We start from the raw sequence: 24,234 nt of genomic DNA, 5'->3' as shown, positions 1-24,234 counted from the left end.
TTTTGGAATTTTAGTATTTGTATTCAATAATATTGTTACAAAATGATAAATATTGTGAGTTTGTAACAATGTTAGTTGATTACGCCTATGAATATTATGGTAATCATCTATATTAAGAATAAACATATTTTCTATATTTTGTAAACAATAATTATCTACAGTTTGTTGGTGTTCATTTGAAATAAAATTTTTTTTACGATTTACTGTTTTTTTTGTTACTGAAACTCCTATATTTGCCAATGTATCAATAGAAGAAGAAGAAGCTCCAGAAGTTTCCAAGTATGATCCAATATCAACTTTAATTCCATTAATATATTTATTATTAATGCTAGCTAAAAAATAACATAAAGAAACTAATTTTTTTTTGTTGTTATTATTTGTTGTTTCAGATTTAGTATTAGGATTAGTTCCAGCATATAATTCATCAAAAAAATCCAATTAAATCTTTATCAGCTGTTTCTAACATAGTTTTAAAAGCTATTGGATCATAAATAGGTTTAAGATTTAATCTATGTTGATTATTATAAAGAATATTAGACATTTTTATTATTTTACTACTTAATTTAATTTCACTTGAAATTTTTAATTGTGTCATAATTTCTTGATAATCTGATTCAAATTGTTGTAATTCTTCTCCAGTATATAAGATATCTTTTCTAAATAAATAAGTATGATTTCCTATTTTTGATATATTGTCATTGTTATTTTTTCTAGAAATTGGTGCTTTATATTCTTCAGTTTGTAAATATTGAGAATCTTTATCAGTTTTTTTTTTACACATAATGCAAATCATTGCAAGTTCATCTAATTCTAATACTTTAATTAATCTTGTTGGAACTTTTTGAAGACTAAATTGTTTGCTTGTATTTTTTGATTGATTTAAGTATTCATCATGTTTTGGATGTTGACAAGTTTTTATTTGTTTAGTTTCTATTGATTCATTTTGTATAACTTCTATTGATTCATTTTGTATAACTTCTATTGATTCATCTTGTATAGCTCTATTAGTTCCATCTTGTATAGTTTCTATTGATTCATCTTGTAAATTATCATTATCATTTAAATTGTTTTTTTTAATTGGAATAGGTGCTTTGTATTTTTCATTTTGTAAATATTCAGAATCTTTATCAGTTTTATTTCTACACATACTACAAATTTCTGAAGATTCATTTAATTCTAAAACTTCAATTAATCTTTTTGGAACCTTTTTAAGATTAAGTTTGCTTGATTTTTTTTTTGTATTTTTTGATTGATTTTTATATTCATCATGTTTTGGATGCTCACAACTCTTATTATAATTAATATTTCTAGTTTCATTTAAAATAAATTGATTGTAATGTATTTGGCATAAATACATTCCAACTGAAATAATTAATTCAGTAGATTTTGGTATTTTAGTGTTATAAGTGATTGGCTTTATTCTTCCATTACATTCAATGGAATCAAAATTGCAAATATTTGAAAAAGTAGAAGTGTTATCCATTTTTTATAATTAAAAATTATGAAAGTATTTAAAAAAATATTGTTTTTTTATTTTAAATTGGATTGGATTTTCTAATTTTGCTAAAGCAATTTTTTTGTCTATTTATAAAAAAACTGATTAAATATAACACATAGAAAACTTTTAAAATAATTAATTTTATCTTATATTTTTAAAATAGTAAACAAAAATAAATTTTAGAAAATATATAAAGTTTTAAAATCAAATAATCATATATTACTTAAAATTGACTAAATATAACATATAAGTAAGTTTTGGTTTCAAGCGAATTAGGATGCCATTTTTTTACCATATATTTCTAAATGGTTAACAAATATATAATGAAAATTTCAAAGTTGGCTTAAAAGTCTGTGGCTTTGTACAAAACTTTGAAGTCTAAAAATTGCAAATTTATTAAAATTGACTAAATATAGTATATAGGTAACTTTTGGTTTCAAGCGAATTAGAATGCCATTTTTTCACCATATATTTCTAAATGGTTAACAAATATATGATGAAAATTTCAGAGTTGGCTTAAAAGTCTGTGGCTTTGTACAAAGCTTTTTAAAGTCTAAAAATAAGAAATTTCCTAATTAAATACTAAAAATTTATATATAAAATTAATAAATATCAATTTTAGTAATGAAAAAGGTTTATTATTTTATTCTATATCGTTAAAAAACTTAAATTTATCAATTTTTATAGCCCGGCCGAATGTATATCGGTGTAGCCAAGCCAGATCGGCCGATTTTATATAATGCGATAATTCATAATAAATAAATACAAAATCGTGAATATCTTGGCATCTAGTGATCCAAAATTAATGAAAATACCACCATTTGACTCGTCTCGATGAGGCGAATCCAATGAGCACAACTTTATCAAAATTGGATGACTGAATTTCGAGATATTGTTTATTGAAGTTTGAAAAATATATATGATCAGCAAAATGATCGGCATGGTGATATAAGCATGTCCGCTATGCTATTAATACTGCAATTCTTTATTAATATTGTAGAAAAAGAATTATTTTGTCAGGTAAAATGCTTACTTTTATTGGTTAGTGCAATTGAATATAAATAATATTTTTTTTTTTGCTTAACTTTTTTTTTACAAAGTATTTAATGTTCCTTTTTTCTTATATTTATTCAAAAAGAAAATTAAAATTGCCAATTATTCACACTGATCAATTTTTGAGATTAGTTAGTTCATCAGTATAAAGATTTATTATATTTTGGATTTGTGCATCAGTTAGCCTAGAGATTGCATCAGCATTACTAGATGTATCTATTTAATTTATCTATTCCTTTGAATAATAAGTCATTTTGCATAAATACACACTCTTTGACTGGAAGATATAGTTTCATTTTATCATAAATCTGCATATTTTAGAAAAAAGGATGAATTATAAAAATATGTTTCTGAAATTTGAAATAAAGCACCATTAAAGATATGTACCAAAATAATAGAGACAATGCTAGAAAGGATTCAAGATACAATTAATACCAAAAGTGGATATACCTGATGGTAAATGTATTTTTTTTTTAAAAAAAATAAAACATTAAATTTATCGCAATTTTCGAATTACTGAAAACAGTTTAAATAGGAAAATAAAATAAAAAAAAATGATTTTTTTCAAAAACCCACGAAAACAGTAAATTTTATTGTATTTTTGGAAGGAGAAGGTGCGATTATAACATGAAACCCTTGATTTTAGGACGAAAAATCCAACTCTTAGGTAAGTTTACTTATAGAGAACTTTTTAGGTTACACAAAATCTCAAAAGTCGCTTATATGCAAACTTACCGAAAAATTAAGTTTTCTGCTCTAAAATTAACATTTTCAGGTTATAATCGCACATTCTCTATCTAAAAATGCAATAAAATTTACTGTTTTCGTGGGTTTTTGAAAAAAATCATTTTTTTTATTTTATTTTCCTCTTTAAACTGTTCTCAGTAATTCGAAAATTGCGATAATAATAGTGCGAAACTTGCAAAAATAATGCACTAAGATTTTAATAAATATTGCATAATTAAAATAAAATGGATTTATTAAATATTACTAAAATTATGTGCATTATAACAATTTTACAGTATATACACTTTAATAATTGATATTATTAAAAATTAGAAACAATTAATATAATATGCGATTGGAAGCAGATTTAAAAAAGAGTAATAAAAAGCAGAGGAATTGTAAAGATGAAAAAGATTAAAGAGACAGAAACTAGAAAAACAAAAACATAAATATAGATAATGAATAGAATAAGATAATAAAAATAAGAATTAAGAGGAAAAAAATCAAAGAACTAAAAAATCACGTCACACAAGTCAAGATCTGTGGATTGTGGCAGCATATGCGGACACAGATTTCAGACGTGCTTAGATAGTGAATCTCTATATTTACGTCGTTTTTCACCGATCATGGGAGAAATTGGTCTTGTCGGTTTTTTATTCGATGGTTTTATATTTATCGGTGTATAATATCGAATAGGTTGAGCGTGATGAACTAAATTTGCTCTTAACCGACGGATTTCCTCCGCATTGCGTATCTTAAATGCATAAAAAGTTAAATATCGAAAAAAGATCGATAATATGAATTAGTTCTTATATCTTACCTCTTTCTCCCTGATCTCTGCCAATCTTTGTTCCTCAGCTTCCTTCTCTCGGAATCTTCTGTGTTCGTCAAAAATATGACGTTCTTCCATACGAGTATCAGTAAAAAAGAAAAAACCAATTGGTTCTGTTGGTGGAGGACATTCAGGTTTTCTAGGAACTTCACGCTTAAAATTGGGGAGAGGTTGTGCATGGAATCGATTTTCTTTGTAATATTCCTGCTCTTTTCTCACTTTCTCATAAAATTCTCTTTGATATTTTTCTCCACGATCATTAGTTAACAATGCAAATGGTTTTGGGTGAGTTGGTGAATAATAAGGACGTGTAGGACACTTGGAACATTAGAACAAAAGAGAAGAATAATTATTTATTTATTTTTACTAGTACGTACAATACATTTAATGGTTACATACATTATGGAAACCAGTAGGAAGTGGTTGCGCTTTAAATTCACGCATCTTTTCCATTTTCTCATTTTCTTGACGAATCCTTTCTTCAATTTCTTGTGATTTCCTCTTGGAAATTTCCTCACCAGGTAAACTAAACATTGGTAATTCGATTAGCCGGTGTTCAATCACCGGTCTATATGGTTCTTTATAATCGGGTACGGGATTAGCTTTAATGACATGTGTTGGTGAAGGTAATATACTGAACAATAATCAAATACATTAATAATGGCTTATGAATAATTTTCGTATTAATTATATTTATTTGAACTTCAATTAATTAGAGACATATAACTTACGTAGTGGGTTTAGACCTATATTTAGTGCGCAAGTACGGAGATTTCGGTACAGTTAAGGTATTTGAACGTAATTTACCAGTCTTTTTTTTTAAAGGAAAAAATTGCGATTGTTAGCTTCAAAATCACGATGTTGATTTTTGAAACGTATTATCATCCGATACCTTAGCATCGAATCTGGTTGGACTTTCTAAAAATTGTTGCACACCGTAAGCTAATGGAATAAATGGTGGGTTTGGGGAATTTTCTTTATTAGGAGAGTTATTGTCCCGCGATTCAGTATAAAATTTGAAAGGCTTTAGCACTGTTGGTACGAACGCACGTTTCTAATAGACGAGATATATTATTATTATAAACGCGTTAAAATTATAATATGATAAATATGATAAATATGATAATCCACTTCAAATTTATAATAATTACTTGTATTCCACCACTATTTTTAGCTAAATAAATTTTAGTTTGTGGCGATTGAGTACTTGACGCTGACATGACCCGACTAACATCTTTCATATATTCAAACTTTTCGCCCACTTCTGGTTTGTCGTTATTAAAATTAGTTGCGTCCATGGTTTTGTTTTCAGTTTTTGTTATCAAAAATCAGTTTAGAGCAAAGTCAACAAAAGATTATAATACTTAAAAAAAGACTGTTGATCGCACGCGTATGACGTAAGGTTTTTATTCTGACAGGCGAATAAACAAGTTTTAATTGGTCCAATAATTCGACATGTACAGTAATAAGCTGTGTAACAACCATTTCGGGGTGATTAATTTTGGCCGGAATTAAATTTCGTCCTAATTTATATTATATATATTATATATACCTTATTAATAAAACTATCAATGTGATCAATAGATTCTAACAAACTTGTTAACACCGCCAATCAAAAATTTCGTGATAGTGGTCACCAAGTAATACCGCCCAAAATTATATTAACATTTATAATAAATAATTTGCAATTATGATTCCAATTTAAAAGAAATGTAAATGTATTTTATTTTTATTTCAAGTATAAAGTTTAATTATTATTATTCCCAATACATTTGTATTACTATTGAAGTCTCGCCATGTTTTTGGCATCGTTCTTCTATTTTCTAGTGCCATAATACTAATGTTCATTTTTTCCAATGATTTGATATTTGGGCGAACATTTTTTAACTATAAATGTCATTTTGGTTTGTTACGCGATTCTTTTAATAACTCTTTAGCCTTAAATTAATAATAAAGATTAAATGCAATTAGAACTACATGTAAAATTCCTATTATATACAAGAAAGATTATATAATAAGTACCTTGTCCAAGATTCCATGTCGCTGCCTGGTCATAAGATAATTTGAGCAATGGTTTGAGTCCCATCTAATAATCCTAATCCTTTCATAAGCGTTGTACCAACAGCCACAGGTGGCAATATCATAGTATATTTTTTGATAGGATCATCTGAAAAGCATATTATCTTCGGAACAACGAGCACCGAAAGAAATCATTAGTTCTACTACCAATTATTTTTTATCGCGAAAGCTAATATTTGAGTGCCCCGTTTCACCTTTCATGTAGTGAAAATAACACTATCTAGAATCACTACGATAATACTGGTACGAAAGGATCCGTTTTAACCATTAGTCCTAGAGACATACACGAGGTATGATTCTTCTGAATTTTATGGATCATTCATTTACCAAACACACGAGGTGTTTCTCGACTTCTGATAACCTTATAAGGTATTCTTGGATTTTAGTCAGGTCATTTCGAACTTTATATTATTATGGAAGAACTAGTTGTGCAACAGGACAAAAAAGTAATATTTCGTGTGTAGCATTCTTAATATCAATTTTTGATGAATTAAAAGATTTCTTATTAGTTTTATTATCCTAATACACGAAATAGTTTTTTTCGATCAGTACTGAAATAAGTCGCAACGTAAAACCTTATCTGTTCTCTTTCATAATATAATCATAGAAATAAGATTTATCTTCGTACTATGATAAAAATTCGGATGCTTGTTTTCGTGATCCAAAGTGAACGAAACTGAAACTTAAAAGTCCATTGATTGCTAATTTAATAAATCAAATAACAATACAACATACTTTATCTTTCTGTCGTAACTCGAATAAATAATAATAAACACAAAATAAGTCCTTCTCAGGCCACGTTATGCTTAATTCACGATAAAAGCAATTATAAATAATAAATAAGAGAGGGGAGTAAAAAGAAGAATCGATAATAATGAAGATGAAAATTCTCGATTTTCATCCCTTAATTTTTAATTTGACGCCACATTTGACTCGTGGAAATTTACCAAATAGATCATATACCTTAAATTGCTATTTATAGTTGGATTATAAAGCCAATTTAATAAATTATAATACACCTTATACCTGAATTTACTTTCTATTTAAAAAAAATTTCTGCAATTAATGGCAAAAAAAACTAGTCGAATATCATATATTTAAAATATATAGGTTAAAGATTATTTAGATTATTTTAATTTGTCTGGTTTAGTTTGCTATAGAGCATTATTTAAAAATGGTACAAGCATATATAGATAGATAGCAATACAAATTTCCTTAGATTAAAATATTTCGCGTTTAATCAAATAATGTATAATTTTATAAAATTTCGCTCTCGTTCAACGTTCGCACGTCCTCCGAAATCATATTAGAACGGAAAAATAATTAAATTTAAAAGAATTCTTTGCACAACTGTGAAACCGTTCAAAAAAATTACAAATTGTCATTGCAGTTGTCTCAAGAAAATTTTGAGGAATGTGTGTTTCTATAAACTCGAGTAAAAATTATTGCTAGATCTTGTATTTACGAAGTATTTAATTGGTAGTAGTTATCATCAATGGAGTATTATGGTATGAAGGTCATAATAACAAGAAAATATCAAGGAGATTGAGAGTAATTAGATCACGTAAAAATTTACTTCGTAAATTCATTGAGAACCTTATTTTTACATCAACTTTATATAACTACGTGAACTTCATTACCATGTGCCCTCATTATGATGCAAATATTTTATAGAACGGTTATATAAAAATATTTAAATGTAAAAACTACACATTTTTTTTTAATAACTATAAATATTCTTATTAACAATATTCTTTCGTGAAATAAAATTTTATTATTATTAAATGTAAGTGTAATAAATTTAAAAGGTATTATTATATTTAATTATGTTTCTGATAAAAAAACCTATAAATATTTAAAAAGCAAGTTAATAAAAAGTACCGATAAACGCATGAATATTATTATGTTCAAATAATAACAAATTCTTACCATTGAAATCCATAAAATAAAGATAATCCAACGGTTCCAACCCCCAATTTTACTTTATTAATAGTAGGCTTTTTATATACTGTTCCAACCAATAAACCAGCCAAGGCAATATCAAGAGCAACGGTAAAAATTACAACACCCTTTGACCTTTTAGTAACTTCATTAGTGCCTCTTGCTTTTTTTTGCTCCTTAATATCACGATCTATACTCATATTTTTAATATTTTCTACTATCTTTCTACTACCTTCTACTCTATCGTATACAGCTGCATCATAATTATCCGAGTATTTATCTTGAGAAGTTGCAGTGGTATGGTGTTGAGCATTGTTTGTAACATCTGCTTCCAAATTTTCTTTAACTACTTCAGCGTATGTTGTAGCCATATCGATTTTTAAAATGGAAGAAAAGTCTTTTATATTTCGAAATTGTAAATTTTTATTTTTTTTATTTTACAACTGAGTTTTCCTCGTGTTTATATATCGTGTTGGTCGTGTTATGTTATTTATCTCAGCCCTCAAAAGTTAAAAATTATGCATCATCGTGACCTCATGGGACTTGAAAATTATGATGTAAGTATGATCATCCTTTTATTAATCACATGAATATTTAAAAATTTTTGGGATCACCAAAAGAAATAATCACGTGAGCGAATGTACGGTCGATTGTAAGAATAGTATTTATCAATAATACGATGTGATCAAATAGCCACATGAAATTCTAACTACTGTATAAGCGCCCCACATTATTAAAATAAAATACCCTAATATTGTGCTAGATTACAAGTTATTATTGATAGAATTTTCAGATTTTAAAATAATATTACCTGAAATTAAGCTTCCTATAACAAAAAATAGGGTGTTTAATTTTCTTTGAGGGTGTATTATTTTTTCTCACATTTATTCAGAGAAAAAATAGTATATACAACTTTTAAAAAATATATACCTATGTAATCAGTTGTTACATCCAAACCAGCTAAAATGCAGTACAGTATATTAATAAAGTCAGTAGAGCCACGATTAAAGAATTAAAAGCAATACATATGATATTATTTTTCTTATTATAGTACAGAAAAGCCAAATAACAGATTATGAAGTTTTTTATACAGTAAAAGTCAATAATTATATAAAGTTAACATCACATAAGCATTAACTATATTAATTATCTGTAATATTATTTTTCCAATTATCGTAAAGAATATTTCAATAATTAACTTTTAATGATCAAACATAATAAGATGTCACATTACTCATTTCAAACTGTTTGTATGATGTTGAATTCACAAAGACCTCTTGTAAATATTGTTCGATCATCTTTGATTTTATTTCTACTTCAGGCATCTCATCCACGAGGTCGTTGAAATTTGCAACATCACTAATTTCTATATTAGTTGTAGTTAATTTTTTTCTTTTTAAGAACAAATGGGTAATTTTCAATCAAATTCATTAGATTTTCTTTTACTAGATTCTGCATCAACGTATATTTGAAGTATTTGGAGTACATGTTGATAAAAAGTAGGTTTTCACGAACATATTTTATTACTACATTTCTAGAAAATTTCTCAATAATCATTTAGATCGATTAAAACTGCCAAAACTTTATGATTAAACTAATAATTTGCAGTAATTAGTTCTGCCTGTGTCTGGAATTGTGCTTTTGCATCAATGTTTTCTGGTTTTTTTAATTCTATTACAGACCTGCACCTAATACGTTCCTGGCCCATACATCCTGAATAACCCTTTGTCAATATTGCAATATCTGTTATACCTTTTAAGTTGAAGGAAAGCCACTTTTGGTTTATTGTATTAAGAAATTTTTTATTTTTCTTGGTGTTAAACCATTCAAATCTATTTGGCAATTTTATAGCTTTTGCTATATATTCCATATATTTATTTGATTATGCGTCTTTGGCTAGTTTAAACCATATAAACTTTTCATAAGACTGTATTATTACCTGCATTCTTGTCAGCAACAATTTAATGTGTTCAATATATTTAAATTTAAGATTCAGGTGCTCCTGAAGTTGTTGCATATTCTCGAAATCTATCACGGAAAGTACCATAGAACAGCCTTTCTTGAGCTTGTCTTTTATTTTATCTAACCTTTCTACCAATCTTTGATTAAAACTAAAATCTGTTTGATAAAAGAAATATTAGCACGTCACCCCTATAAAAAAAGTCTGTGTGATTTTTGTTGAAAAATCATTCAATTAAATTCACTACAATTTCTGTATATTTGACCATACAATAATTGTGCTAAAAATTGCAATAAATCACACAATTATTGCATGGTAATTCATTCAATAATTATCCTATTTTTGACCTGAATTTATACAATTATTGTGTGATTTTTGAGCCAAATTTTTTTAGGCCATATTTTAGGAATTATAGGTTAAATTTTACAGTAATAACAGGCAATTTATAAAGTGAAATTATGAATTTTTTTTATTGACTTAAAATATAAAAAATATACACAATATTTCATAAATAAAATACTAAATTTGATATAATCATAAATATAAAAATTTGTAAGAAAATAAAATAAATAAAGTATGTTAGTAACGTAGAAAGTAAATTAGTATTATCAAAGAAGAAAGTAAATTATTAGTGTAAGTAAATTATTAGTATTAAATAAAAAAGTATGAAGTTAGTGAAGAAAGCAAATTAGTAGTGTTAAAAAGTACTAAATTATTAGTGTTAGTAATAAAAAAGTATGAAGTTAGTGAAGAAAGCAAATTAGTAGTGTTAAAAAGTAAATTATTAGTATTAGTAATAAAAAAAAGTATGAAGTTAGTGAAGAAAGCAAGTTAGTAACATTAAAATGTAAAAAGTTAGGAAAATAAAAAGATAAAGAACACAAGTTTTTCTTACCTGATATTTTAAAAGAAAGTTGAAGAAAAGTTAAAAGGTTAAAAAAACATAAACAAAAACATTTCGCGTCGTCATATTTATTTTGACGATCAGATCACGTGATCAACATATATAATTTTAAGAGTTGATTTTTACCGCATAATTCTGGCCAAATTATAATTCCGGTCGAACTAATTGTGTAACCTAATAAAAAGTTTTTGACTTTTTTTTAGTTACAAGATGATACAAAAATTTCACTAACGGGTCCGAAGATGCCCATTTATAAGCAAATATGCAGTTGAATTTTATGTAACCTTACTGCATAAATCACTTTACTTAGGAAAATCTATTTGTAATGGTTAAAAGTGGTCTATTCGACCCTAAAAGTGGTCAAATGTAACCATACAGGTAAGATGGAAAGTAGTATAGTAGGATTACCCAAAAATTGCTTTCTGTATCCTAAATTTAAGTCTATTTTCAAGTTGTACAATAATCACAATTTTTATTGTACAAAAATTGAATGTTTTCTGTATCCTAAATTTAAGTTGTATAAAAATCACACAAAAATTGAACATTTTCTATATCTTAAATTTAAGTTGTACAAAAATTGCATACTTTTAATATGCTTTGAAAAACTTCATAGCTATTTTTATCCAAAAATCTGCAATAATTGTACAATTTCCACACGGACTTGAACAAATATTGTACAAAAATTGGATGATTTTTTTTCATAGGGCACGTTCAAGTTGACCAATCATTACAACACAAAGGTTACCTGGATGTTCATCTAAATTACCAAAAAAAGGCAAAGTTAGTTACTGGACAGGACAATATCATAACCAATGGCGCAAAGGCTTACCTTTATATTCGTCTAAATTCACAGGCACATGATAAAGAATAAAAAAAAAGTTTAGTTGTAGCATCACAAACAGTATAACGGCTTTTTATAAATTATTTAATAATATACTGGACATAGTCTCAAGAAAATATTTCAAAAGGCTCTGTTTATCTTTAGAATTTTTGTGACTTCTAAGAGCTAGAAGCAACATTTCTTCTTTTTCTAAATGATTAATCAAATGGATTTGTAGTTTTTTAGTTTCTTCTTTTTCAGGAAGGCTATTGATGATTTCATAAATGTCTGACATATTGTTAAAGATTTGTTTTGAAAGAAGTAAGAATAAATGAAAGAGAGGTTTATATGAGATACAGTGCAGTACCTTTATAACCAACCCAATTTTATAATCATAATGTGACATTTTCAAAAAGATGTCACATTAGCAAAAAATAATATTTTAAAATTCTAACTGATAATTTTAATAAAGCATATTAAGAGCTTTTAAACTTATTGGATTAGATTAAAAAATAATAAATTTTGCTAGTGTTACATAAGTTGGTAAGTTATTATGATAGGAAAAATTTGAGAATAAGTGATTTTATATAACATAAAAAAAAAATAATCATTTGATAGTGCTTATTAAAATAAATCATTTTAGCTTATAAATTTATCTATGCTTTGTTAAAAAAATTTTGAAAAAAAATTAAAAAAAATTTTGGTAGTTTTTCTTTATTACAAATTATATTATGTCTATTTCTCAAAAGGAATTACAGAAAAACTTGCTAAAAAAATATAAATTCTATAGAAAAGTTCCTAATGATATACTTAATCAAATTACTTTTAAATAATTATAATAAATAATAAATTATATATAAAAAATTGTGCATAATTCTAATTGACATTAAGTATTGCATTAGCCAATCAAATTTATTTTAAGTCATGTGATTTTGTATTATGTCAGCAAAAAAAATTGCTTTTTAAAGGCTGTCTAATTTTAAAATTTTACATAAAATTCTGACCATTAGATCACAAGATATAAGGGGTACCTATTATAGAGGTACCGCACTGTATATATATGATTCGGAATAAACTTTCATTAATCATGTGAACGCGTTGTAAGCTGAATAAACTTTGTTAAACTTCACTGATTATTAGTTGAGGACGCGTTTGTAATTCCGAACTCAGTTGATAAAATACATCTATTTTTTGATCTAATATTACACACAAATTAAATAATATCCTATTATATCATCTAATACATATTTCGTTCACATACAACATATACATAAACTTTATTAATTCAGATATTCAGATGTGAAAAATATTAGAGAAGCAAATGAAATGTTATGATGCTATCAAAGCAATTATTTTTCATTAATATGCGAACACAAAATTTATATTTGAGAATGTATATACACATAAAACACACAACACGTTTAAAAAAATTCAAAATGAAATCTTTATTAAATTTTTTCGTAAAATAATATATGAGAAAGGGCCGGCAAAGTGAAAGTAAAAAATGATAGAGTAGCAGGATGTTTCAAGGGAGGAAAGGCATAAAAGAACATGCCTGCTTGATAAGCCTGCCGAGCCCTAACTCATATACTGGCAGTTCCTCCGCTACCCCATATTATTTTCGTTATTATTATTTGTGCTACTCGCATTATTATTATTATTATTTAGTTATCTTCTAACGACCATATTCCTGCATAAATATTATATTTAAAAAATATTATGTGTGTAGGTTGATGGTAGCAATCTCTAGTACTCTAAGGTAACGTTAAAGTCAACTATAAACACTGACTTATCAGGGTAAGATATTCCACGTGAACGAGGTTACGGTACAAATTACAAAAGACACTATATACTAGAGCCGAAAGCAATTCAATAAAACCGTAAACCAAAACCGCCAAATTTTGAAAAACTCATGGCGGGACTCCTCGTGGGAAGTATCGCCCGATAATAAAGTAGGTAAACGCGAAAGATATTGTACACGTGAGATATTAGAAAATATTACGTGTTTTTCATGTGAGAAATCCATTGTATCATGTTTTTAAACCTCTACATGATCTTCATAATCAAACATTTAACAACATTGCGTAATCTTTTACCTTTTTTTTTTTATCATTTCTTGAAGCTCCAATATCTCGAATTTGTTCGTTTTTTCGCTCATGAGAAGTAGTAGATATAGTAGATGCAATAAATATGATTGCCTGAGTATATTAGAGGTTTGGATTACTACGCTCACTTGCTCCACTCGCTCCTCCCTGCAGTCAATCTTCATGATTAGTAAGACGATCAATAATGCTACTAAAATATGTTTAAAGAATAGAAAATAGTTTATAATGTATTACGAAATTTTTATAATTTAATATAAATGACATGAAATCGCATGGAGGGCCGCCACTCTATTACCAAATCGACTAGGAATACGATTAGGAATAGGATTAGGTATTCTAAATCCAAATTTTAATATAATTTTACAACTACAACGCAACAAACTATACAATTTTGTGCTGATCTCTAGTGAATCATATACAAATCTTTTGACTAATATATTAAGCTAACTTTATTTATAATTGTAATTAGTAAAGTAAGGAATTTTTGTAATAATTATGTAAACAATATTTTGTAATAATAATAAAAAATTGTAAGCCATAATTTCAGCCAGAATTACGAATCATATGACCTTTAAAAATTTTTAAATACTGTATGTTTTTAATATTACGAAAAGTACCCAGTTTTGTAATGAGATAAAAATACGTAACCATGTGGTTACGCAGAAAATTCGGTCACATGATAATAAACAAAAATCAAAAAAATCGTGTTTACTTTTTTAAACCTTCAAGCTTATATGATATAGTTACAGCTAAACCTCTTTCGAGACTAGAAAATTCAAGAGCTCTTAAATACAGAGAAGGAATATTTTTACTTTACGAAATGTCGAAACAAACTAAAGTCAGGTACATGTTTATAAATATATGTACACGTTGCTTTAAAAAAACTAACGCGACGCGTCTTACTTTCCTATCGAAGCAACTTTTTTGGAAAACCAAAGTTAAATGACTCCATACCTCAGGAAAAAAAGGATAAGAAGTCTGGTGGAAAAGTAAAAAAACGTATCATTGAATCCTCGGATGAGGAATCAAATAGTGAAGTTGACACGAAAAAGATAAAGTTTGAGAGGGAAAATGAACGGGAGAATAAAACCGAATCTTCATCGGAAATGGATGAAGACAACGTAAAGGAAGAACAAGATGATAATTTGGAATCGGAACTAGTCTCGACAAAAAAATTGTAATAAATTTATTTATTTTGTCTATTCATTATACGCAATTAAATTTTAACGTAAAAATTGTTTAGGGTTGACCAAAAGGACATGAAGGATGTTGGTGCTGATTGGAAAAAAGGCGAACCGTAAGTATGTTTAATTGTTTATTATATACATATATTGGTCATATTTAACAATTAATTTAGTGTCCCATATGCAGGATTATGCAAAACTTTCGAAGCTATCGAATCAACCACGAAACGCCTAGAAATTCAAGAATATTTAACTTCATTTTTCAAACATACAATCGAACTCAGTCCAGGAAATTTATTGGAAACTTTATATCTCTGTTTAAATAGGGTAAGAATTAAGCAAACCTACTTTCTGGCTTTATAATTCATACTGATAGTTTATCAATTGCTTTACCAGGTTTGTCCTGAATACGAAAACGTGGAACTGGGCATCGGAGAATCTTTGTTGATAAAAGCAATTGCTGAAGTAACAGGTAGGACAACACAAAAGGTTAAAAATGAATTAGCAAAAGTGGGTGATCTGGGCAAAGTCGCTAGGGTAAGATTGTAATAATAGTTCGATAATAAATTTATAATTTTCTATACTTAATTTAATTTTTTTACATTCTTAGGATAGTAAAAACAGTCAGAAGAGTATATCGAGTATGTTTGGGAATCGGGATAAACTATTAACGGTCCCTAAAGTCTTTAATTCAATGAAAAAGATTGCCTCTTTGACTGGACACAGTGTAATTTTAATTTTCACTGTTTTTATATAATATAATATAATTTAATTTATAACATTTTTTTTTTTATGCTTTCAAAGTCGCAAGATTTAAAAATTAAGGAAATACAAAATTTGCTTATATCTTGTAGAGATGAAGAGCCGAAATTCTTGACTAGGTAGTTTATTTGCGTGAAATTTTCGTAATTAGTTCGTAACAAAATTAAAACAATGTTATATTTAAAATAGATCTCTCGAAGGAAAACTTCGTATTGGGCTAGCCGAGCAAACCGTTTTGATTTGTTTGGCACAAGCGTTTGTTATGACAGATAAAGGTCATTATTATTGTTTTTATTGTCATTGCCATTCAAAATTAATTGTTATGTCCCTTAATAAATAGAGTATGAGAAACTAGCAAAAGCTAAAAAAACTGAAGAATTAAACAATGCAATAAAAACTATTAAATCTGTATACAGGTTAATATCATTATTAATTTCTTTAATTTTTGTTCGTATAAATACTAATATTTTGTATTATATTCATAGTGAACTTCCATCATATGATAAAATTGTTCCCGCTTTGTTAAAAGGTGGCATTAAAAATTTAAGAGAACATTGCAAGTTGACACCTGGTAATAAAGAAATTCTTTAATAATGTCCGTAAAGAGTTCACGGCAACGTAAATAATTTATTAATTATTATAAAGGTATCCCACTAAAACCTATGTTGGCTCACCCAACAAAAAGTATTACCGATGTACTTGACAGTGTAGAAGGACATAAGTTTACTTGCGAGTTTAAATATGACGGTGAACGTGGGCAGGTATATCATAATATTAAAGAATCTATAAAGTATCTCACTGCTTATCTCAGAAATGTGATTTGTCTATTTAGATTCATAGGCTTGAAGATGGGACAACCAAGATTTTTAGTCGTAATTTAGAAGACAATACTGTTAAATATCCGGATATAATTGAAAGAATATCAAAGGTGAGTTATTAAAGATTAATCATTAAAATTTAATTGATTTAACGAATAATCTTCAAATTCTTTTTATCATTATTTCATAGGCTGCAAAAACTAATACCAAATCATATGTGCTTGATTGTGAAGTTGTAGCGTGGGATTTAGAAAAGCATATTCTTCTTCCTTTTCAAGTATTAAGTACGCGTAAAAGGAAGGATGTTAAAGAGGCTGAAATAAAGGTTTCAGTGTGCCTTTTTGCATTTGACTTATTATACTTGAATGGAGAGGTTAGGAAATTATTTAAATTGTTTTTAGTTACAGCTTAAATGTATAGAAATAATTAACAATTTTATTTGTATGTAGTCTCTTCTCAAGAAATCTCTTGAAGAAAGACGTAAACTTATGAATGATTCTTTTCAAGAAATTGAGGATGAATTTTCCTTTGTACAAAATATAAATGCTACAAATATAGAGGAAATCCAATCTTACTTAGATGAAAGTATTAAAGCTAATTGTGAAGGGTTAATGGTGAAAATACTTGATGGTCTAGAGTCAACTTACGAACCCTCGAAGAGGTCAAGAAATTGGTTAAAGGTGAACTTTCTTATCTGATATATTTAAAGAAGAGAAAGTATCTTTTTTATCTCACATGTTGTTATGTTCTTTTAGTTAAAAAAAGACTATCTTAGCGGCGTAGGAGATTCGTTAGATTTGGTTGTAGTGGGTGCATTTTACGGGCGCGGAAAACGTACGAATGTATATGGCGCATTTCTTCTCGCTTGTTATGATCCAGAGCATGAAGAATACCAGACTATCTGTAAGATTGGTACCGGATTTTCTGATTCCGATCTAGAGACGCATTTTAATTACCTAAAAGAAAAGGAAACGTCCGAACCTAAAAGTTATTTCAATTATGACAAGGGAACTAAACCTGATGTTTGGTTTGAACCTTGTCAAGTTTGGGAAGTTAAGGCAGCAGATCTTAGCATCTCTCCAATATATAAGGCAGCTATAGGACAGGTAATTATGATATTTATTCGAGAAAATTTATGAATCTATTATCTAATCATTAAAACATGAAATGTATAATTTTTGTAGATTTCTGAAGCGTCTAAAGGAGTGTCATTACGGTTTCCTCGTTTCATTAGAATACGTGAAGACAAAAAACCAGAAGACGCAACCACTAGTGAACAGGTAATAAATATTATTTGTTGAATTTTTAAGTAAATAGGTAGAATTTCCTTTTAATATTAACTTATTGATTTCGTATGTTTATTAGGTTGCGGAATTGTTTCAGAACCAGTATAACAACAAGGAATAACGTTTATGCAGTTAACTTGTTTAAATAAAATTTCAAATAAAAAATAAAAATAAAATTTCACCGTAAATTAATTTTATTAGGTGTACATTGACAGTTTTGCAATAATTCTTTCGTCTATTGTTGTTGGTTCATTTAAAGTTCCTTTAAAAAAATTTTCTTCATCTTTGCCAAGATTTAGATCATCTTTTTTGAATTGTCTTGTATTACCAAGAGCTACTTTAACAGCATCTTCACCAGCCAAATCAAATTCTTTATAAGAATTTAAAGCATAATAAAGTCTCAAAGGAAAATTTTTCCAACCAATTCTATTATAGAAATGGATATAACCTATCGAATCCAGTTCGGGTACTGAAAAATCCTTTTCGCTAATAATAAATTCTGGTTCCGATTCTTCATTGCTATTATTTTTATCTTGACTAGTGTCTGATTTGTCTGATTGTTGATCAGCTTGTTCAGAATTTAAATCAGATTTTGTTTGTTTAGAAGGGGGATCTTCTAAAGAAGCGATACAACCTTCATTAAGCCCTTGTAAATATTCAATCCAACTAATTCTACCTATTACTATAGTACCACCATCAATTGGTTTTGAAGGAGTTATAGTTTTAAAAGGTTGATCAGAATCTGCAGTAGATGATAAAGATGATTGTGATGAAGACGGGGATAACTCTTGTTTACGTTTTTCTCTTATTGCTTCACGCACTTTTGAACGAAGTTGACCTGGTTTTGTACCTTCAACAATATCATACTCCAGAGCAGCAGCATTAAGCACTGGCTAAGTTAAAATTAATTTTGATATAAATTTTATTATTTGAAGAAATGTTTAACGTGATTATTACAATTCATACATACCAATACGTACTCACGAAAGTGAATTTTAGTTTTATATACACCATCACCTAAAGGAGGGGCCAAATAAACAGTTACTTTTCTAGGTAATTCGTGTGCACTTAAAGGCTCTGAAGCCAAATGAGAAACTTTGTTCACTAAAGATATTTTAGCTTCTTTTGATAATCTATTGTCACGATATATTAATAATGATATACCAGTGCATGAACCAAAAAATATTAGTACTTTTTTTGAGGGTAATTTTAATGATGATATATATTTTGATGCCATGCCTAAAAAAAAAATTTTTTTCTTTTCTTTTTTTTTAAAAAAAAAAAATTATATATTTTTAATGATAAGAGATAATCTATTTCGTAGATCACGGTTTTTTTTAAATAAGGGATTATTGAGCCACAATTTTTTGCGCGCCAAATTCTTTTATTGGTAAACAAAATGAAGATCTTTATGATCATACAAATCTCGTGTAACGAGATAAAATTATAAAATAGTCTGTTATTTCATTTTTTTTTTTGTTTTTTTTAAAAAAAAACAAAATGTCTATTAATAATAAAAAAACGTTTTCATTGGAATCGATAGTTCGACCAAACATATTAACACTTAAGCCGTATAGATGTGCCCGAGATGATTATTCATCAGGAATACTATTAGATGCAAATGAAAATTCGTTTGGAGTTATATTACCTAAAAATGATGATAAATTATTTAAAGAAAATGGGGAAACATTAACATTAGGAATAGAAAATCTTAATAGATATCCTGATCCAAATCAAGTTAATATTAAAGAAAGATTAGTAGAATTTAGAAAAGTACCTAATATAGATTATTTTTTTTTAGGAGTAGGATCAGATGAATGTATTGATTTAATTATAAGAATATTTTGTATACCTGGAAAAGACAAAATTTTAATTACACCACCAACTTATGGAATGTATTCTGTTTGTGCAAATATTAATGATGTTAATATTATTAAAGTTAATCTTGATGTTGAAGATGGAAAATTTCAATTAAAAACTGATGAGGTAATAATATATATATATATATATATATATTTGTGGTTTTTTAAGTGAATAATTAAAAGTTTTCATTTTATTTATATCTATTAATTAAATTAATTAAATTATTATTATTATTATTATTATTTTAAAAAAAAACAAAAAGATATTAAACGTTATAAAAGAACAAAAGAATATAAAAATAATTTTTTTATGTTCACCAGGAAATCCGACAGGTACAGCATTATCACATGAATCAATTAAGATTTTATTAGAAGATGAAAATTATAATGGAGTAGTAGTTATAGATGAAGCTTATATTGATTTTGTTGAAGAAGAAAAGAATAAAAATGGTAGTTTAGTTAAATGGGTTACAGAATATCCTAATCTCATTATTATGCAAACTTTAAGTAAAAGTTTTGGATTGGCTGGTATCAGGTAATGTAAATAAAGGAAGTAAATTTCATGATTTTTTTTTTTTAAAAAAAAAAGTTTATATATTTTAATATACATACATATATATTTTTTTATTTATAGACTTGGAGTATCAATCGCTAATCCAAATATAATTCAATTAATGAATAACACAAAAGCACCATATAACATAAGTGCGTTAACATCACATGTAACATATACAGCGTTATCACAACAAAATATTTTAAAAATGAAATCAATTAAACAACAAATACGTTCAGAGCATAATAAACTTATTTCTTCTATTAAAAAAATTTCTGGTATTGGAAAAATTTTAGGAGGAAATGATGCGAATTTTATATTGGTACAAATATTAGATAAAAATGATCAAAATATAGTTAGTAATGATAGAGCTCATCAAATTTATAAAGAATTAGCAGAAAATCATGGTATAGTAGTTAGATATAGAGGAAATGAAATTGGTTGTGAAGGATGTTTAAGAATTACCGTTGGAACTCCTAAAGAAAATGAAATCTTATTAAAAAATTTAAGTGAATTACTCGAAGGGGATAAAAAAATTTAAATGAATTGTTGAAAGTAAATTGCATTGAAGGAATTACAAAAATTTAGTTTAAAATTATAACCACAGATAAGAAAATTTTTTTATCAATGTTATTTATTTTGATAAATTATTAAATATCATCATTATTTAATTAGGTTCAAAATTTTTTTTTTTTTGGTAATAATGTGTGGTGTTATATTGTTAATGCTAATTTAATTTATACAATAATATTTAAAAAGTGATTATATTGAGAAAATTATCATCTTCACTAGAAGTGTTCAAATTACTACTATTAGCCAAATAACCACTATCGCTACTACTATATTTATTATTCATATTATTAGTAGTATAATTAAAATTTAAATTTTCAACACTATTAATAGATTTGGTATTATTAGAAGTAAAACTACTTCTATTACGAGATTTTGTTGTATTATCCATTGAAACAAAACTATTGGCGGAACTTAGATTACTTAAAGAACTAGTACCAAAATAATCATTGTCATGTTGTACACTAATAGAATGAGTTTTAGTAATAAAAATACCACCACTAGTTCTTCTATTATCAAAATCAATAACTTCATTATTACTAGGTTCTCTTACTGCTAAATTTGATGATTCCGTTGAATAATTACCACTACTATTAGTTTTAGAATTATTGCCTTTAATTAATCCAGATTTTAATACTGATATTCTTTTTTCTTCCGATGATGTTGAATTACCACCATTACTACTAAAAGCATTTCCAATATTTCTTGTTATAGTATCAAAGAAATGTCCTCCTGATTGTGTTTTATTACGTTTACGTCTAAACCATATTACTAATATTATTGCTATTATCATTGATGATAATGTTGCGCTTACTCCAATCGCTATTGTAACATTTTTATTATTTGAATTTTGATCTTCATTAGGTATTTTTCCTGAGGGATTATTGGGATTATTAGGATTATCTGTACCAGATGAAGGATTACCTAACGAATTGAAGAAGGAAAAAAAAGTAAATATACATGCGTATACGAAATCAACAAAAAAAAGGTTTAGATTAAGATTTACTTACCTGATGAAGTACTCGGTATTTTACCATCACCAGGTGGAAGTGGCGCTGTTGGTTCATTAGACGGTACCTTACCACCCGGTTCTCCAGCGGGAGGACCAGGTACCTTACCACCTGGAACTTTACCTGGTCCAGCAGGTGGAGTAGCACCACCACCCGGTGGAGCAGCACCTGGAGCAGCACCTGGAGCACCACCTGGTGGAGCAGCACCTGGAGCACCACCTGGAGCACCACCTGGTGGAGCAGCACCTGGAGCAGCACCTGGAGCAGCACCTGGAGCAGCACCTGGAGCACCACCTGGAGCACCACCTGGTGGAGCAGCACCTGGAGCACCACCTGGAGCACCACCCGGAGCACCACCTGGTGGAGCACCACCTGGGGCATCACCTGGAGCACCACCTGGTGGAGCACCACCTGGACCTTTAGCGGGGCCCCCAGCAATTGGACCTTTAGCGGGACCTCCGGTATTATTAGGACCTCCATTAGTAGCTGTTTTTGTATTACCAATATTACTGGGTGATTTATTATTATTTAATTTTATGCAATCTGGAGTACCCAAGAAACAAGAATTTACGCAAGGACCAGATGGTCTATTATATTCACATAAGTAGTATGATACCGTATTTTCATAATTAGTTAATGTTGGAGCGTAACCATCTGTGCATAAACAATTTTCTAGTAAATTTAATCCTGTACATTGATCTACTGCTGGTACTGTATTTCTACTTCTACATATTGATTCACATACTTCAATTGTAGATTTACACCAATTTTCTTTTAATGTTGCATCTATTATACTTGCTATTTATTAAAAAAAAAAAAAAAAAAAGGTGAAAAAAATATATTTTAAATTAAGCAAAATAAGATTTTAATACTTACGTTGTGCTTTACTAGTTTTGAATATTGAGGATATTGAAATTATTAAAAATATTAATATTTTAATTTTCATTATCATTCTTAAAACAAAAAAAAAACAATTAATAAATATTTGTTATTTCTATGGTAATATTTTATTTATATTATTATTTAATATAGAGCATTATCAATTTGAAAATAAGAAAGAATGATTTGGATAAAAGTTTTTTTTTTAAAAAAAAAAAATAGTTTTTTTTTATATATATAAAAAAAATTCGGAAAAAAAAAAGAAAGTTAAGTTCGTTCAATATCAACAGTAATCTTATTTAAAAGAAAAAAAATATTGCATATATTTGTGTATATAACATTTATGTAGTGTTCGGTGTTGCCAAGAGATGAACAGTAAAAGATTCAAGGGTTTTTGTGTATTCCCGCATTGTGAAGAAAATTAACTATCCTGAAAATTAATCGACTTGACATATTTTTTTTTGTTCCGAAATTTTTATTTCGCTCCGATAATTAATTTTTTTGCGAAAAGACAAAAAAATCAAATACAAGTTATAAACCAATTAATTAAAATTTCCTTTATTAGTCATTAATTCCTTTCTTGGATAATCGGTAAATTTCCACGCGATATTAGTCTTTGAAAATCTTTTTCCTAATTTAATTTTTTGTTTATTGATTATTTATATATTGTACCTTAATCGATAGGTATCTACCAGCTATAAGGGTGTAATGTACAGGTAATGCATAAATATATCTTCTTTATTGTCTTTATATATATTCCGTCATTAAATCAACCCCGAAAATCTAGAAAACTTTTTGTTTAGTTCTATTCATTTAAAAGTCATACATTAGTAACACTACATATTACCCGTAATTGCAATAAACAAAAAATCGTATAGCCGATGATAAACAAACAACTTTAGATAATATTTATTCGACGATAAAAAATTTTGAGTAGTAGAGGCTGAAAAAAGAAATATATGCATGATTTACACCAATTTTATTTTGTGATATAAAAAATTTTCTCATTATAAATTTCTTTTTTGTTTAGTTATTTGTTTTTTCATTTTTCTTTCAAGAATGCTTAATTAATAATACTTATATGAATAATAACAAATACGATAATGATGAATTATTTTTATTTGATGTCAAAAATTTCAACAAATAATCATTAAAACTTTTATTATTACTATATCTGATATCTGTTATCGCGTCAAATAATAATAATAATGGAAAAAATTTTAAACGGATATAAATTTTCCGAAAATTTTAATTTTTTTTTTTTTGTATTGTATAGTATTTATTATATTTACCATATATACATTATATATGCAACATTGAATCATTGATCCGTAAGTTTTTTTTTTTGAAACTTGATTCTAATTTTCCGAACTTTTAAAAATAAACAGTTAT

General features: G+C 27.3%; 8 protein-coding genes across 8 annotated transcripts; 2 read left to right on the top strand and 6 right to left on the bottom strand.

Annotated features, from left to right (window-relative positions):
* Positions 1-424: 424 nt before the first annotated feature.
* OCT59_018546 (uncharacterized protein) lies at positions 425-1,483 on the bottom strand (the record flags this gene model as incomplete). Its single annotated transcript, XM_066148845.1, has 1 exon — positions 425-1,483. The coding sequence occupies one exon, from the start codon at positions 1,481-1,483 to the stop codon at positions 425-427; it is 1,059 nt and encodes a 352-aa protein (XP_066004733.1).
* Positions 1,484-3,851: 2,368 nt separating this feature from the next.
* Positions 3,852-5,407, bottom strand: OCT59_018545 (uncharacterized protein; the record flags this gene model as incomplete). The annotated part of the gene is made up of 6 exons (XM_025319955.2): positions 3,852-4,031; positions 4,098-4,427; positions 4,509-4,743; positions 4,841-4,920; positions 5,002-5,163; positions 5,261-5,407. The coding sequence occupies 6 exons, from the start codon at positions 5,405-5,407 to the stop codon at positions 3,852-3,854; spliced, it is 1,134 nt and encodes a 377-aa protein (XP_025172509.2).
* A 2,476-nt stretch (positions 5,408-7,883) lies between these two features.
* OCT59_018544 (uncharacterized protein) lies at positions 7,884-8,674 on the bottom strand. Its single transcript, XM_025311366.2, has 2 exons — positions 8,118-8,674; positions 7,884-8,033 (listed from the first exon to the last, which is right to left on the bottom strand). The coding sequence occupies exons 1-2, from the start codon at positions 8,498-8,500 to the stop codon at positions 8,009-8,011; spliced, it is 408 nt and encodes a 135-aa protein (XP_025172508.1). The 5' UTR covers positions 8,501-8,674; the 3' UTR covers positions 7,884-8,008.
* A 3,233-nt stretch (positions 8,675-11,907) lies between these two features.
* On the bottom strand, positions 11,908-12,108 carry OCT59_018543 (uncharacterized protein; the record flags this gene model as incomplete). Its single annotated transcript, XM_025327201.2, has 1 exon — positions 11,908-12,108. The coding sequence occupies one exon, from the start codon at positions 12,106-12,108 to the stop codon at positions 11,908-11,910; it is 201 nt and encodes a 66-aa protein (XP_025172507.2).
* A 2,459-nt stretch (positions 12,109-14,567) lies between these two features.
* OCT59_018542 (uncharacterized protein) lies at positions 14,568-18,169 on the top strand (the record flags this gene model as incomplete). Its single annotated transcript, XM_066148844.1, has 17 exons — positions 14,568-14,761; positions 14,835-15,095; positions 15,162-15,215; positions 15,276-15,429; positions 15,499-15,639; positions 15,713-15,829; positions 15,907-15,983; positions 16,054-16,139; positions 16,205-16,280; positions 16,350-16,435; positions 16,510-16,625; positions 16,697-16,792; positions 16,873-17,055; positions 17,132-17,362; positions 17,438-17,788; positions 17,867-17,962; positions 18,048-18,169. 17 exons carry the CDS (start codon positions 14,568-14,570, stop codon positions 18,087-18,089), a joined length of 2,361 nt encoding a protein of 786 aa, XP_066004732.1. The 3' UTR covers positions 18,090-18,169.
* Positions 18,028-19,271, bottom strand: OCT59_018541 (uncharacterized protein). Its single transcript, XM_025327200.2, has 2 exons — positions 18,939-19,271; positions 18,028-18,861 (listed from the first exon to the last, which is right to left on the bottom strand). The coding sequence occupies exons 1-2, from the start codon at positions 19,203-19,205 to the stop codon at positions 18,166-18,168; spliced, it is 963 nt and encodes a 320-aa protein (XP_025172505.1). The 5' UTR covers positions 19,206-19,271; the 3' UTR covers positions 18,028-18,165.
* Positions 19,272-19,446: 175 nt separating this feature from the next.
* On the top strand, positions 19,447-21,477 carry OCT59_018540 (uncharacterized protein). The gene is made up of 3 exons (XM_025319953.2): positions 19,447-19,954; positions 20,094-20,365; positions 20,465-21,477. Exons 1-3 carry the CDS (start codon positions 19,469-19,471, stop codon positions 20,922-20,924), a joined length of 1,218 nt encoding a protein of 405 aa, XP_025172504.1. The 5' UTR covers positions 19,447-19,468; the 3' UTR covers positions 20,925-21,477.
* On the bottom strand, positions 21,135-22,915 carry OCT59_018539 (uncharacterized protein; the record flags this gene model as incomplete). The annotated part of the gene is made up of 3 exons (XM_066148843.1): positions 21,135-21,877; positions 21,964-22,761; positions 22,840-22,915. 3 exons carry the CDS (start codon positions 22,913-22,915, stop codon positions 21,135-21,137), a joined length of 1,617 nt encoding a protein of 538 aa, XP_066004731.1.
* Positions 22,916-24,234: the final 1,319 nt, after the last annotated feature.

Source organism: Rhizophagus irregularis, chromosome 27, assembly GCF_026210795.1.
Source record: "Rhizophagus irregularis chromosome 27, complete sequence".
Taxonomy (NCBI): Eukaryota; Fungi; Glomeromycota; class Glomeromycetes; order Glomerales; family Glomeraceae; genus Rhizophagus; species Rhizophagus irregularis.
This window is presented reverse-complemented; position numbering and strand designations above follow the sequence as displayed.

What these genes read in the sequence shown, in the direction of transcription:
- OCT59_018541 (XM_025327200.2), bottom strand. Translation starts at nt 19,205, where the DNA reads ATGGCATCAAAATATATATCATCATTAAAATTACCCTCAAAAAAAGTA. An exon ending in ACTTTCGTGAGTACGTATTG is followed by an intron (nt 18,862 to 18,938) that starts GTATGTATGAAT and finishes ATTTTAACTTAG; the next exon opens with CCAGTGCTTAATGCTGCTGC.
- OCT59_018540 (XM_025319953.2), top strand. Translation starts at nt 19,469, where the DNA reads ATGTCTATTAATAATAAAAAAACGTTTTCATTGGAATCGATAGTTCGA. An exon ending in TTCAATTAAAAACTGATGAG is followed by an intron (nt 19,955 to 20,093) that starts GTAATAATATAT and finishes AAAAACAAAAAG; the next exon opens with ATATTAAACGTTATAAAAGA. An exon ending in TTTGGATTGGCTGGTATCAG is followed by an intron (nt 20,366 to 20,464) that starts GTAATGTAAATA and finishes TTTTATTTATAG; the next exon opens with ACTTGGAGTATCAATCGCTA.
- OCT59_018544 (XM_025311366.2), bottom strand. Translation starts at nt 8,500, where the DNA reads ATGGCTACAACATACGCTGAAGTAGTTAAAGAAAATTTGGAAGCAGAT. An exon ending in TTATTTTATGGATTTCAATG is followed by an intron (nt 8,034 to 8,117) that starts GTAAGAATTTGT and finishes AAATATTTATAG; the next exon opens with GTTTTTTTATCAGAAACATA.